This window comes from Lissotriton vulgaris, chromosome 1_1, assembly GCF_964263255.1.
Source record: "Lissotriton vulgaris chromosome 1_1, aLisVul1.2, whole genome shotgun sequence".
In the NCBI taxonomy this organism is placed as follows: Eukaryota; Metazoa; Chordata; class Amphibia; order Caudata; family Salamandridae; genus Lissotriton; species Lissotriton vulgaris.
In genome coordinates this window covers 1307007502-1307022869 of record NC_141685.1, presented here as the reverse complement: position 1 = coordinate 1307022869, position 15368 = coordinate 1307007502, and the positions used below count along the sequence as shown (strand labels likewise).

Genomic DNA, 15368 nt, shown 5'->3' with positions numbered 1-15368 from the left:
TGAGAGAAAGTCTCAAAAATTATGCGCAGGGTGTTTTTAAGGGGATACCTAATCCAATTACGCGCCATCCTAATTAACGTGTCACGTTCCCTACCACCAGGAAGCTGACTTCGTCGTTGGGGAACATCAGAAACATCGGACCCAAGAATCGGTCCAAAAGGAGAGTAAAGATTAGCAACAGCATTAGGAATGCGTCTTCGAACAGACGGAGAAGAGGAGAAAAGTACAGGGGCAACAACATGGGGACTAAACACAGGAGCAGCAGGAGCAGTAGGGGTAGCCACAAGGGCAGAAGTAGCGGGGACAGCAAGTTGAGAAGATATAGGCAGTGGAGCAGTAGGAACAGGAGCAGGTAAAGGAATAGGAACAAGAGGATTCACAAGGACAGGACCAGTGACAAGCTGACCAGCAGCTGCCGGAACAACGGGTTGGGGAACAGGAGGAACCACAGGAGCTGTAGTATCCTGCGCTTATGGAGGTGGTGACTTCAGTAGGTAGGACAACAAAGGGTCCTCCACTGCTTCCTCTCCCTTCTTATCAGTACTCGATGGTAGAACGGGATAACACTTATCCACCGCCATACGTTGTAGTCTATCAAAAACTTCCTTTTCCTTCTCTTGTTTGTCTCGCTGAAACTGCTCTGCATTTCTCATCGTCGTAACGATACCTTCTCTCTTATTTTTCTTAAGCTGTTTGATTTCTTTCTGCTTGGACTCTTTGCACCATAACCGAAAGGAATCAAACATGGCCGGCCTAGACTTCTTTTTGAACAATTTTGCTTCGAGATTATCCAAAATTGCTGTTTCGAAACTACCATGAGGTGGCCAACTAAGGACACCGTCATCTTTTGTATAGCGGACCCAACAATCATTATATGCAATAGGACCCACTCCATGTCGACTATATAACTCATAGACCGGAGTTCCAACTGGAGGTATCGGACATGAGTCCTCCAATCGGGAATCCGCACCACAACCTTTAAAGCAGCTAAACAAAGTACTACGGCCAGGGATCGTGCACACTAACCGAGTTTCACAAACGTCAAGGGTTATCGATTTGCGATATCCTTGCAAAAATGCAAGACCCTTGGCCTTTGGCGATTGCAGTCGTCAAATAAAACAACTAAGAAACAAGTACGAAGAACCACAAATGCAATGGAACCATGCAAACAACAAAGCACCAACAACAACCAAGGACTCTGGGAGCGACCCACAAATACTTAACTGAAAGAACAATGGCGTCACCAGGAAGGCCCGTCAATCGTCTCGCTGTACAAAGTACTACGCCAGGCGCCAAAACAGGTCGACAGTCAGGACATCAGTCCGTCGCAGCCGTCAGGAGGCGGGGATCTTCGCGGGAAAAGTCTTCGGGCCACTTATTTCGACAACAGGATCGATGAAGCGGGGTGCACCTTCCCTCGGAGATTTCACACGAAGTTCCTCACGATCGTCGGGCTTTGGACCGGTACCGCTGATGTCGCCCCACATTGGGCGCCAACTGAAGGACTGGGCTATTCTAAGGCCCAGCGGTGCCAGGGGACAACACCTGAAACCTTCGTGGGTTACCTGTTCCGGCGTACAAATGACAGAGACACGGGACACTTCCTTCGGCGTCAAAGATCGAGGTTTATTTACTGCAGGGAACACAGAAGTCACAAGAAGTACAACACGTGTAGGTTCTAGGAGACTGCTTCAAATTGCTAAAGTGGATCGCTCCTTTTATACAGTTTTTGGTCATTGCACAACATGGTGAACAAAAGATTACAACTTAGTTCCCACAGTAAAACTTCGAAGGGTCGCTTTCATGTATTCAGGGTCCCGGAACATAATTACAGTAACATCACTGGTTCCCAACTGTAAAAGTACATCATCCCACCATTAGTACATTCCATTCTGGCTGTAAACGAAATTAAGGAAGAGTCAGAAACAGGTGCAAGGGAAGACAAAGATAGACAACAGATTGAAAAGAGTGTAGGGGGGGTGATATCGGAAACACGATTGCAGGATCAAAGGAGACATGCCTAATGAAATGCACGGCTGAAACAATAGGCCGGCACGGCAAGATGAGCCTCGAGCGAGGCCATCTGCCTTTGCAGTGTCATCCCCCTCATCATAAAGACACCCTCAAAGGAACACGTGTCTTCCGCAAGAGCTTGGGAATCCCAGGGTCACGAAGCGGACAGTGTCCGTTCGCTGGCTACTTGAGGGCAAGAGACAAAATGGATGCGGTATCTAAAATGGAACCCGTGGGCTCGGATGAAGAAACCCACGAATAAGATGAACGGTTTAGGTCAGCATAGCGAAAACGCGTACACCCACTAAACTCGTCATTTGCGGTTCATAGACACCAAACTCGTCCATATTCGAACGAGTCGAAAACATCACTCATAATTATCACGGAACCTCAATCCCGCAGACAACAGTTTGCATGCTAATCATGAACACACGAATTAATGAACACACAACCAACATAGAACAATCTATACACCCGAATTTCAAACAAAAACGCATTGAACTCACCCGGCTGTTAGAGGAAGGTCACATGATGTTGTGCTATACAAAAGTGCATAACATAAAAAAACATGCACTCACAGGATTGAATTTGAGTAGAAACGGTGTTAAAGAGGCGAAGGGCAAACTGTGGTCATTCAGGGGGCTTCTGATCTGAAGAATATGGCTTTTTGATTTAGAAAAATAAAGCATTTGAGACCCACTAATTCATTTCTTTGTTGGTTCCTGCAGGCACCTTTGTCCTCCTTCTTTCCTTCTTTGCTTTCCTGCACTGCTGGCTCAATGCCTTCGCAGAGATGCTTCGATTTGCTGACAGAATGTTTTATAAGGTAATTAATAGTTTATGGAAGGCTTCTTTTGAAAAAGGTCTAAGTATTTATCTATCTGTCTGTCCGTCTATGTATCCACCTATCTAAGATTTGATTCTATTTGATTTAATTTTTATAAAGCGCTAGCAATTGCCCAGAGGCGTCTTGGCCCTACCCATGACAGAAAGGACCCAAAAGCCAGAACATCAACTTTCCCAGAAAGGACACTTCCCTCAAAAATCCCGGGAGAACAGCCAGGTCTTTAGTTCCTTCCTAAACCTAAGCAGAGAAGTAGAATTTCTCAGCTCCCAAGGGAGGAGATTTCAGTGCAAAGCCGCCTACCACCCAGGGTAGTTCCTCTGTACTGGCGAACACACAGATCTCGAGCCAAGCTTGAAAGGAGAGTCCTATTTGGAAAATACCATCTAATCCTGTCTCTAAGGTACATCATCCCCTGGCCTTGCATGTCCTTATAGGCTGTGCAGAGTCCCTTCAAAATGACACGTTTTCTCACTGGCAGCCAATGAAGACTGCTGATGGCTTGAGAGACTGAGCCAAATCTAGGAATCTTTGTGATGAGTTGAGCTGCTGCATTTTGAACAAACTGCAACTTTTTCAAGAATTCGTAGGTAGATCAGAATAGAGCCCATTGCAGTAGTTATCCTTGAAATAACAAATTCTTTGACCACTGTCTTGAGGATGCCAGAGGGTACATTTGTTTGCAAATTTCCTAATTATTTGCAGAGACAAAAAGGCAGTTGAAACTACTTTGTTTACTTGCTCCCTATAGCATAGTTGGTCGGCAATCAAAACGGCCAGATTTTTAACCTTCTGCACTGGCTTGGGGAGAGAGCCCATTTCTTTGGTCCACCAGCTAGGAGACCAGAACGAGGGACGATTTCCAAACAAAATGACCTCTGTTCCTGGAGACTATCTATCGATCTATCGATCTATCTATCTATCGATCTCTCTATCTGCCACTGAGATGTGAGCAAATTGTATAACTTGTATAGCAATAGTCGCTGCTGGAGTTTTCGTTGCTAATGATATTAAATTAGAAAAATGTACAGTGTTTGAGTTCATTTCTTTAAACTTGTATTCAGTTTAATCTCAATGCATGAAAAATCACAAAGTTGGGGGCGAAAATTATCACAATTCTGAAATGCCTGAAGAAAAACAAAAGTGGTTCTTCTTCTCCTGAGAAAGACGTTTTATTGATGGATATTTACTCTAAAAAAGTTTTCTAGAGGATAATTGTGTCACAAATGACAAAACTAACCCTCCTTTTTCATATGTATCCCCAAAAGGACTGGTGGAATTCAACTTCATTTGCAAACTACTATCGGACGTGGAATGTTGTGGTGCATGACTGGTTGTATAACTACGTGTATCGTGATTTCCTCTGGGTAGGTAGCTCATGTGCACACTTGGGAGAGGAAGCTATAATTATATGACATTGCCCCTGATTTTCTTAACATCGTTTCACTCTTCTTGTGTGCAGTTGTTAAAAAAGAGGTTTCGAACGGTAGCCATGTTGTCCGTATTCCTTATGTCGGCAGTCGTTCATGAATACGTCTTCACTGTGTCCCTTGGTTTCTTCTATCCAGTGATGTTTTGCCTGTTTGCCATCTTTGGAGGTAGGTTAACTTATCACCAGTTCCAGCCAAATAAATATATGCAAAGGCACACTGCATTTAATATCCGATAATGTCTGACCAAGCTACAAGAAATCATTTTTGTCAAGGAAATTCAATTGAAGGTGTTTTGTATGCAATCAGTTAAAAAACAGAAGTTGGAGAAGGTAATATCTGGAAACGTTTGGGTACAGAAATGCAAGAGACTATGATTGGCAATTCGAAGTTTGGAGTGCAAAGTTAGAGTAAACGTAATTTCAGGCTCATGTAAGATGAACTTGACAAAATGAAAAATCAGTAAGAGATGTTGGAACCCAAAAATGTTTGAGGGCTGAAAGACTATAGTTCAATGGTAAATGCGCCTGGACCAAAAGAGTAATAACCGAAATATTAAACATCACAAATGAAAAGATCCTTGTAATTTAAGGCAACACTAAGGGCCAGATGTATCAAAGAGTTTTACCCATTCTGTGTCTATGGGAAAATGTGTTCAAACATATGGCCCTATTGCATTAATAAGGAAGTTCGTATTTTCGGGTGAAAATCACTATCATGTTGTGCTAGAATCTATAGCCATGCATGGGTGATATAACGCATGCACTGGCCTCGATTTAAGCACAACAAGATAGTGATATTCATCCAAGAACACTAACTCGCCTAGAAAAGTTGAGTTTCAACGGGACCAATCAAGGTAGGACTAACGTCCAGTGAAGCTGAACACTCAGCGGCCAGTCCCAATTGAATGCCTTCATCTAGCTTCATTGAATACCAGCTTGAAAACATCCACCCCAAGAAAATATTTGCAAGCATCCCAACAATAGCTACAGGGGGGAAATGAGTGAAGGAGTCACTACTACTTACCAACCTCTTCTTCAAGCTCCTTGTTGGCAGGCCTACAGACCTGCTAGTGCTCTGTCCGTCTGACCATTCAAATGCCAACCCCAGTCAGAGCACCTCGTTTAACTATCCTAACAACCAGTCTCATCATTTTGCAATGAGGCTTCAGTCTTTTTTAGAGGAGACTGCAGTTGTTCTTGAATTGATGTCCAAGGATGTACTGGTCTATTGAGACGATATGGAAGCAGATATTGAAACGCCATTGTGATGGTCCAATGAGGATTATTTATTTGTTTTTATCATTTATTATTGTGTTGCAGCGACTACAGGAATATTTTATAACATAGTTACACTAGGAAGTAGTCCTTATGAAGGGATGACTGCATAATGACTACAAATTACAGCTCTTCTGTGACCTGCAAAAGGTAGCACTAAGAAACAGTCATGAGAGGTAGCCATTGGTTTTATAGGCTATATATTTTTAGCATACGTTCAGATTGTTTGCACTAGTCCATACTGAGGCTAAGAATATCGAAATTCAAGAAAATTGTGGACAAAATATCTAAGACCAAAATATTGAGAGGTAACTGCATATCGAGGAAGTATAGATTTGCTATTCCTAACTCCACATATATGTACATTGGCGATATATATATTATCAAGGTACCTATATGTGGGTTTGCATAGAGAAAATTCAATACTTACTTACCTTTCGATCTTTTGGATCAGTATTTTGTGTATACCTCGATATTCTAGCTTCAATATTCAGGGGGCCTACACCATTCAAAGATCCAAAATCAAAAACCTCAGTAAGGCACCAGGTTGTGTTAAGTCGAGTGGGTGGTAATCCGTGACTTTTCGGTCAGGTTTTGAACGATGCAAAGGATCAGACCTGTCTTGTTTCGACCGGGACACTGCTTTACATGAGAGCAAAATCTGTTGAGGAATACGGTAGAAAGAACGTCTTGTTGCAATGTTTCGAGGAGGAAATCATTAGGAGTGCAGAGATTTCTATGTTGCACTGACATTTCAATTTTCTTTCTTAGAGTGTGTTAAGTTTCAATAAGGAGGAAGAAAGACAATTGATTGATGTTGCCCAAAAGCTAGGGTTTGAGAACAGTATATTTAAGAGCTGATATACAACAGGCCTAGACGTAAGAACCGGTACTTTAGGAGTCAAGTCACATACACCTAATTAAAAATCCATCAATGTTTAGCCCCAAATAATTGACGATGTTCTCTTCATATCAAGCACCTTATGTGGGAGGTCCAGTGTAACATTCAGTCACAAGTCTAGCCAGTGAGATTTTAATTATGTGATTTAGAGACAGAAGGTCAGATATTGGTCTGCCAGAGAGCAGATCCTTTCACAAGCTCAGACCCTCCCCTTCAGGTGCCTGTAAAACTGGCTTCAGTGGTAACTGAGTATTTTATCCTTTCCTTTCTTCACAGTTCTTTTCAACTTCATCCTGAATGATAGGAGGAAAAGCCCAGTGTGGAATGTCATCATGTGGACCTTCTTGTTTATAGGACAGGGCATCCAGGTGTGCCTATATTGCCAGGAGTGGTACGCCCAGATCCACTGTCCACTCAAGGAGGTAAGTGAGCAAAATCACTCTTGACAAATGTTTGTCTGTGTGCAAGGCCTTACTCAAGGCAGGACCTGCACTCACAGTCATCTGCATATGGCTTGATTGCTAAACATGGCATCAGCGATTACATTTTAAAAGATATCATCGATGACATCGTCAGTAACATCATCAATGACTTCAGGGTGACATTACATTTGACATCACCCATTCCGTCCTTGCTAACATCACTGTATCAGCAAAACATAATAAGTGATGCATGCTTTTTGCAAGAGGAAGGAGTACAAGAAAGAGATGCTGGCAATACCCTACACCTATGTCAACACATGTTAAGGTGGCTTCAGTTAGTACAATTATTTGATTCCTGCTCCAAACGACACTGTGGGAGCCACTTTGGCAAACGAAACAATATCACCAGCATGGCGGTCCCATTACCATTTTTTTGTTTTTACTACTGCCAAAGAAGAGGTGCAAACAGCAAAGTCCCTCACATACACAAAGCTTTGTTCAAGAGTGTGAAGGGACACTGTTTGATTTTACCTATCTGGTACCACCATACTGTTCACTAAAGTCGTACACAATAAACAGACATTGGCAAAACCAATAGATCTTAGCAATCCGAGAGCTATTGCCATTGTCAACGTTAATGGTTTTTAGCCACGTAGAATAGCAATGGCATTTATCAGACGTAAACTCAGCCTTCCATCCTTCGGAGATTGGAAAATGGAGTAACTTTCTATTAGAAGTAATGGTAACGACTGTTATTTAACTTTTAGAAAAAGCAAAATTCAGTATTTTGGGCTATATAAACACATTATTATCCTGTGCAGGTTATTTGTACGCAAATAATAACAGCATATTGTGGGTTTCCTGTGCTCATATATGCTGCTGGAGCTAGGAAGTTCCATTTAACATGACATTGGTTCATCCAGCCGTGTTGACTTAGAAGATAGGATTCCAAACAATAATTTGAGCAGTTGCATGTTTTGATGTCTCTAATTGCTCACATTCATACCGCCTATGAGAAAGACAGGTCCGACCTACTGCCTTGTTTGGTTTCGTCAGGCAAAGCAGCCACACAATACCCAAAGAAACCAGCAGCAAAGTGCACACAAAAAAAGCATAAAGAGAATCTCTGGAGTCTGGACAATAAAAGCTAATCAACTCATTGAGCACTTTGTAGATTTCTGTTCACAACTACAACTACTTGAAGTCCGGATTACAAGTCTCAGAATGCAAAGCAAAAAAACCTTGACTGGATAAGCTACTCATGTATGTATCCAGAAACGTGGGAGTTTGTTGAAGTTCAAATGGACCAGGCAGACGGGTACGTCGAAATAATGTGTCTTTATTGGCACTCTTCTTCAAGACAGGGATCCCAGCCTGCTGTCTGCATCAACTGACTCTCCGAGAATGCCATTTTCCATGGAATGTCAAATACGAATCCCACAGCGAGCACGCCATCCTCACGAGACGCAGTGGAAAGGACAAGCAGACTTACAACATATCCCTTTTCATTATAACAGAACAAAAGAGAACACATACTATTAATAAATGCAAATACAATGCTGAAAAGGGAGAGAAGGGGAAGAGAAGGGAACAACAACAAAAAGCTAAAAAAAAAGCTCAAACGGAAAGACAATCAAGTCATAACAAAGTCTTTAAATCTTTCAGGTACATGACATAACCTTGGTTGTCTACGAACACAAGTAAGACCACCACCCTCACTCTTTTCCTTAACAACGGTTGGTGAGACAAGCTTTAGATCCGAATTATGATAATTGACATCATTTCTTTTCTTATACAAAGCTAATCTCCTGTAATTCCATTTTGTCCATTCTCTAGAACCACATGTAATTTGTGACTTATTTCACCCTCATGAGGTCAAAGAACTTGTTTGGACCATGCTCCCTCCTGCCCACCTTCACTTTGATCGAATCACCAACATCAATGTTGCCAGAATGCTCAATGTTGACAGTGCTCCTACTACACTCATGCATCCAATGAGGAGATAATTTAGTCTTAGGTGCTCTTCCTCTCATTCTTGTAAATGGTATATCATTGGTGATACTATGCAGAGTAGTGTGTGTTGTGAGCCCAAACATGTCTTGTACACTCTTCTGAACCTTTTGCCCCCCTTGTATAGCCATTTGAATGGCACCCTTGACAACCCTGTTCTTGCGTTCATCCATGCCATTTCCCTGAGGGTTGTACAAAGAAGTACACATACGCCTTATGCCATTATTCCTGAGAAACCCACGCATGACATGGGAAGTTAATTGTATATCATTGTCCACAACTAAAATGTGAGGGAAACCTTTTCTCTTAAATATTGATGATTAAACTCTCAATAACTGTAATGGTGGTAATGTTCCTTAAGAATTCTACTTCAAGCCACCTAGTGAAAGTATTCACTATCACCATAGCAAAACGTTTAACACCAGGAATAAATCCAAAGGGCCAATAAAATTGAGACATACCTTTTCCCAAGGATTACAGCCACTTTTGCCAGAGATGGAGCACATGCTTTGCTAACCAACATTCAGTCGCTTTTCACTCTCTCTACATAGTGAACACCCTTCTACCCAAACTCTGACATCTTCATTAAGACCTGGCCACCAAAAAATAGTTCTTGAGGCATGTCATGGTAATGGTCTGACCCAGATGCCCTTCATTAACCAACACGAATAACTACTTCCTAAGTGCCCTGGGAGGAATGAACATCTCACCCCTCAATACCAAATCGTCAGTAACACCAATGTTAAGTTCCTCTTACAATTTGAAATAGGTACATAAAGAAGGTTTAACAACACCATCACGCCTCCAACCTGAAAGAGTGGAATTGCCTAATTCCAAATATTCAGGATCATCAATGGCAGCTTGATGCCATTCATCCTTGGAGCATGGACATTTTCCCAACAGGATATGTATTCAAGTTTGTACGTGAATTCTTTCAACTTAGCTGCAAACCTCATCAAATGAGGAGAACCATTACTAGCACCTCCTGGACTTAAAATTCTAATCAGGGGTTTGTGCACAGTCCTAAGTGTGGAGTGAGTCCCCTATACATAAGTACGGAAATACTGTGCACCCCATGCTGCAGCTAAAGCCTCACGCTCAATAACAGCATAGTTTCGTTCAGAACTGCTGAGCATACATGAGGCAAAAGCTACAGGTTTTTCCACACCACAATTAGTTTGCGACAAGACAACCCCAACACCATGAGCGCAGGCATCCACTGTAATGAAACTATCTCTGCCAGGTTCAAATGGGGGGAGAATACCAGCACTGATAATTTCATTTTTAATATTCTGAAAAGCTTGGGCTTGCGGAGTATCCCATGAAAATGGTGCACCTTTCCTCAACAACTGCCGCAACGCCTCTGTTTTGTGTGCAAAATTACTGACAAACTTAGAATAGTACTCGCTTAACCCCATGAAGGATTTCAACTGTTCCTTGGTGGAAGGTGTGGCTGCAAATTTGATAGCTTTTAACAGATCTTCCTTAGGTTGTACACCCCCTACAGAGATGGTATATTCCAAATAATCCACCTCTTTCATCAAAAACAAACACTTATCCTTTCTTAAAGTGAAACCAGCCTTATGCAATAAGTTTAACACATTAGCCAAGGTGACATTGTGATCAGCTTCATTTTTCATAGTGATAAGAATTTCATCCTGGAAATAGTTAACATTCTTGATACCATTAAGTAGTTGATGCATCATGCGTTGGAACATACTGGCGGCTGAGGCAAGGCCGAAGAGAAGCCTTTTAAATTGAAAAACTCCTTCCATGGTGAAGAAAGCCGTTAGGTTCCTAGAATTGGGATGTAAGACAACCTGATGATAAGCTGATCTTAGATCAAGCTTAGTAAAAAAACTTTGCCTTATCCATTAAGAGGGCCATTTCAGAAATGTTTGGGAGAGAGGAAAACTGTCGACAATAATATTCTGGTTTAGCGACCTGAGGTCCACGCAGAAATTAAGTTTGTCGTCTTTTTTCTTTATGACAACTATCGAACAAAGCCACTCCGAGACCTCAACAGGTTAAATAATGTCTTGTTTCTACATATCATTTAACATCTCCCTGACCTCGTCACAAATAAAAATGGGTATTTTTTTTTCATAGCTGATGTTTGACAGGATGAGCATCCTTCTTGAGTTTAATTTCATGTGTGTATCCCACAAGTTTTCCTAAATTCATGCAAAAAATATCATCATATTTAGATAAAACAGAGTCAACTGTAGGATAATCTTCAACTACTAATACATGTTCAGGAGACCTGTGGTCAATTATGACATGCAAGTCATGCTGTTGCACCCAACACAGGATAGCAGGACCATCATTAGAGATGTACACTTTGCCTAAAGCACTTCTACCCTGAAATTCAAATGTTGTTTCCATGACACTCTTGATATTAATAGCTTCGCCACTGCATCCCTTTGGAGAAATATCACTGTTGGTTAAGGTAAAATTAGGCCAACATTCTTTAATAGTGTGAAACGAAATGATAGTAAGCATGGAAAGTGGGTCTACCATTAGAGATAAAGGGACACGATTCAAAACGAAAATGGCTTTAGGTCTTTGTAGAGTACATGGATGGTCATCCTCAACACAAAGAGAAATATCAGGTGGAACAAAATCATCATCTATAGAGGCAACTCTATTCCTATCGGGATTTTTGCAGACAGTGCTCAAATGATCTCTCTTACCACACTTTCTACAAGTTTTTATCTAGCAAAGCAACCAACAAATTCTGCGGCATGACTCATACTGCCACATCTATAACAACCTGTAAATTTGCTCTTATTATCGGAAGGCACCCTTGGTTTGAACTTAGGGGGTTGCTTGTTTTTGTTATCACTGTCCGAAGAAGCATCTTACTTCATCACCACACTTGCGGTGTTTAGTTCCAAAGAATGCATTTCTTGCATAAATTTGTAGGACTCTTCAACCACCTTAGCAATGGCAATGGCTTCAAGTAGTGTTGGATTTCTGGCCGCCCAAAGTTTTTCCTGCGTCCTTTTATTTATACACCGTACAATTAATTGATCTCTAATTAATTGATTGGTCACAGCACCAAAGTCACACTTCAAGGCAAGTTCTCGTAGAAGAGTAACCATTTGATCGACAATTTATTTTTCTTTCTGAGGCAACATATAAAATTTGTGGCGCTGCATGACAATATTGACTTGTTTTCCGAAATACTTGCCAAGTCTTTGTTTGGCCTCAATATAAGGATTGTCTATAGACTCACCATCCGCACCAACAATTTCAGGTAGAAATGTAAAAGCATGTTGGCCAGCTTTCCCTATAGGATTTAAGAAAATAGCTCTCTTCCTGGATGCTTGAAACCTAAGACCATCAATGGCTTCTAAATAATTTTCCAAAATGCCAATCCATTCTTCCCATTCTATGGAAGGTGTATCCCCTTCAGATAAAAACGCTGGTGGAGGAGAAATCCTTTGATTGGCAGCTATATTGAGTAAGTGATGAAATTAGTTTAAAAAAATGGTGGAAACAGTCAACAAAAGAGGTGTGCAGATCACTGTGATAATATTGTAAAAATGCAGTCAGAAGAAACGCTTAATGCAACTAGAAATGTGATCTGCAAGTAAAGTGTGCAGATCACCATGTAAGTATTGTATTATGGAAGTACAGTTGGTAGGACGCTTAATGAAAATTGAAATGTGATCTGCCAGAAAGGTGTTCAGATCACCGTCTAAGTATAATATTCTGGAAACCCAGCCAGGAGAACGCTTAATCCAGCTTGAAACATGATCTGCCAGGAAGGTGTGCAGATCACTGTGTGACTATCGTATACAGAAAAACAAACGCCGAATGCAGCTCGAGACCTGCCAGCTGACTGACAGATGAAAGACAAAAACGTAACAAACGTAGCGAGCCAAGAAAAGGAAATTGGCACAAAATGGCTGCACGTTACGTGTTGATGTCGGCTAGGACACGGAAATGTAAGCCCAATCCAAAATGGTGGTGCGTTACCCTGTACATGCTGACACCAGTACGAACAAAAGTCAGGCACAGAGGGTGAAGTTAACGTTGCTAGGCAACGTGTTGTACAAAGAGAGAAGGGCGCAAGCGAGAAAAGGCTCAAGTGTGGTTAAGAAAACACAGATATAAAATAAATAGCACCTTGATAAGGGTAATTGCGCAGAAAAAGTTGTGCCTGAATGGAGCTCACAGAAGAAGAAGCAAGGAGTATTTCCTGGAACAACAGAAGCTGCACTCGAAAAGCTGCACAAGACACCCTTGAATCCTTTCGCCACTGTCGAAGAGCTGGAGCAGGCAATCGTCGCCAAAACGTAGAAGTTCAAATGGAGGAGGCAGGCGGGTAAGTCGAAATAAAGTGTATTTATTGACACTCTTCATTAGGACAGGGATCCCAGCCTGCTGTCCACATCAACTGCCTCTCTGAGAATGCCGTGCCTCCATGGAATGTCAAAGAAGAATTCCACAGTGAACACACCATCCTCACGAGACACAGTGGAAAGGACAAGCAGACTTACAACAGAGTTCTGTTGGACAGACTTGTGTAGCTTAGTAGGCTATGTAAGTAATATGGAGACATATCTTTCCCCATAAATTAGTGGAACTTAACCTTTCATCCTGTGGAGAAGCTTGGAGTCAGCATAGCTGAGCTGGGCAGCGACAGTACCTTTTTTAGGATATGCTAGTAACGGCAAGTAAGCAGGGCATCATTTTTCCTTATTCTGACGTAAGCACACCAAGACTACAACTCCTAGACTGCACTTATTTGTATGTTATAGCTTAGAACTGAACCACAATGCTTGGTAGGTATGAAGTGCTTGTGTGCTCTGTGTAAATAACCTGTGTGTGGCAACGGAGAGAGCAAATGGTAAGCCTGGGGGTGGGCTGAAGACCACAGATTGAAAATAGCACGTCTTTTCCGGAACAGCGAATGTCCCTCATTTACAGGACAGCAGAAATGCAGTGCAGAAGTAAAAATATTCAGTAATCGGGTTACTGCATATCTAAACTTTTACCTTTGATTTTTGACACTGCTTTACCACAGTGCTTCTTGGTGCTTCCCTCAATATTACCACCAGCATAAGGTTGGGGTGAAAAGTAGCAGAAACAAGTGGTAAATCAGAGGCAGACTTGATACAAGTCTATATTTTCAGGACTGTCTTGCTGTCGCACTTTGACTAAAAGCATGTAATAACACTGCAAATAATTGTGGCACTCAGAATAAGACTCTACTTACCACACCATAGGCCTTATTTAAAGGTCTTATGTCCTTTAGGGATGTTTGCGTTTTTCTAGCATCATCACATCATCGGTGGGAATAGAGTGAAAATATCAGAGGCTGTGATCTATTTGTATTCAATTCATAATGACCGCACATTACATAAAAGAGTCATCATCTCAGCTACAGTTATTGGATGAAACAATGTCTATAAAGAGCTAGGGATCAAGTTCTTGGTTTTCCTTTTGTACCCAAATGCATTCTGGTAAGTAGTCCTGGTTCGCTTTAGTGGGAAAAAAATGTTTGCCTCTCTTTAAAGTATAATTGGTCGGCACCAACCAACTGTGATTAGCGCATTAGAATGCAGCAGTTAAGAATGTACTGAGACATTCATAGGTCCTGTGGCTGTAGTGGTTCCGAGAAAGGACTGGGCCGGAGGCCGGTAAGTGAGGTTGCACTGATGCTTCCTCGCTAAATGAAGGGAATCAAAAGATTTGGAAAGTGCAGCCCAGTGATAATCATGAGTTAAAAGTGTAGCGATCTACCCGGCCCGGTAGCATGTAAATGAATTACTCCACACAGGGAGTTCAGTATTACACAGCTTTATTCTCTACAGCAGGGGTCTCCAAACCGGTCCTGGAGGGCCGGATCCATTGCAGATTTTTTGGATATCCCCATTGAGATACATGTATTTATTTTAAAAATCTGGCATGGATCCGGCCCTCCAGGATCGGTTTGGATACCCCAGCTCTACAGTGTAACCATTAACAGGATCCTACTGCGCCATGAATTTTATTAACCACACCCAAACACTTATGTCGCTACATTATTGAGTCTGCTAGGGAACATAAGGGTTTGTGCTCTATAATACACAAGACATTACATCTTCCCCCTTGTTAAATAAAATATACAAACAAAACACATATATTATACAAAAAACGAAAGTACACAGCAGCAGACCAAGGTTTAGCACATCAACTTCCTCTGTTTCATAAGTTTGTGTGGTGCAACCACTCTCACCATCCGCTGCCAAGGATGTCTACCATACAGAAAATTTACAAGAAATTTGAGAGGTGCACTCGAAATAGTGAAAAAAGTTCATAAAGGTTATAAGTCTTCTGTTCTTTCTTTGTTGAATTCTTTTATTCTCTCTTTTTAGGATACAACGGCACAGCCAACGCGTTTCATTCCCTTTAGTGCCTTGGGAATTTCGTCAGGGCTATAAGTGGGAACATCTCAATCCGATGATCCGAAGTAAAGTG

General features: G+C 41.7%; 1 protein-coding gene across 1 annotated transcript in view; it reads left to right on the top strand.

Annotated features, from left to right (window-relative positions):
* SOAT2 (sterol O-acyltransferase 2) overlaps positions 1 to 15368 on the top strand; it is a 461869-nt gene that overhangs the window by 408511 nt on the left and 37990 nt on the right. Inside the window, exons 11-14 of the mRNA XM_086965618.1 lie at positions 2742 to 2839; positions 4126 to 4224; positions 4320 to 4455; positions 6742 to 6887. Coding sequence (XP_086821744.1) covers positions 2742 to 2839; positions 4126 to 4224; positions 4320 to 4455; positions 6742 to 6887 — 479 coding nt within the window. The remainder of the gene's footprint in view (positions 1 to 2741; positions 2840 to 4125; positions 4225 to 4319; positions 4456 to 6741; positions 6888 to 15368) is intronic.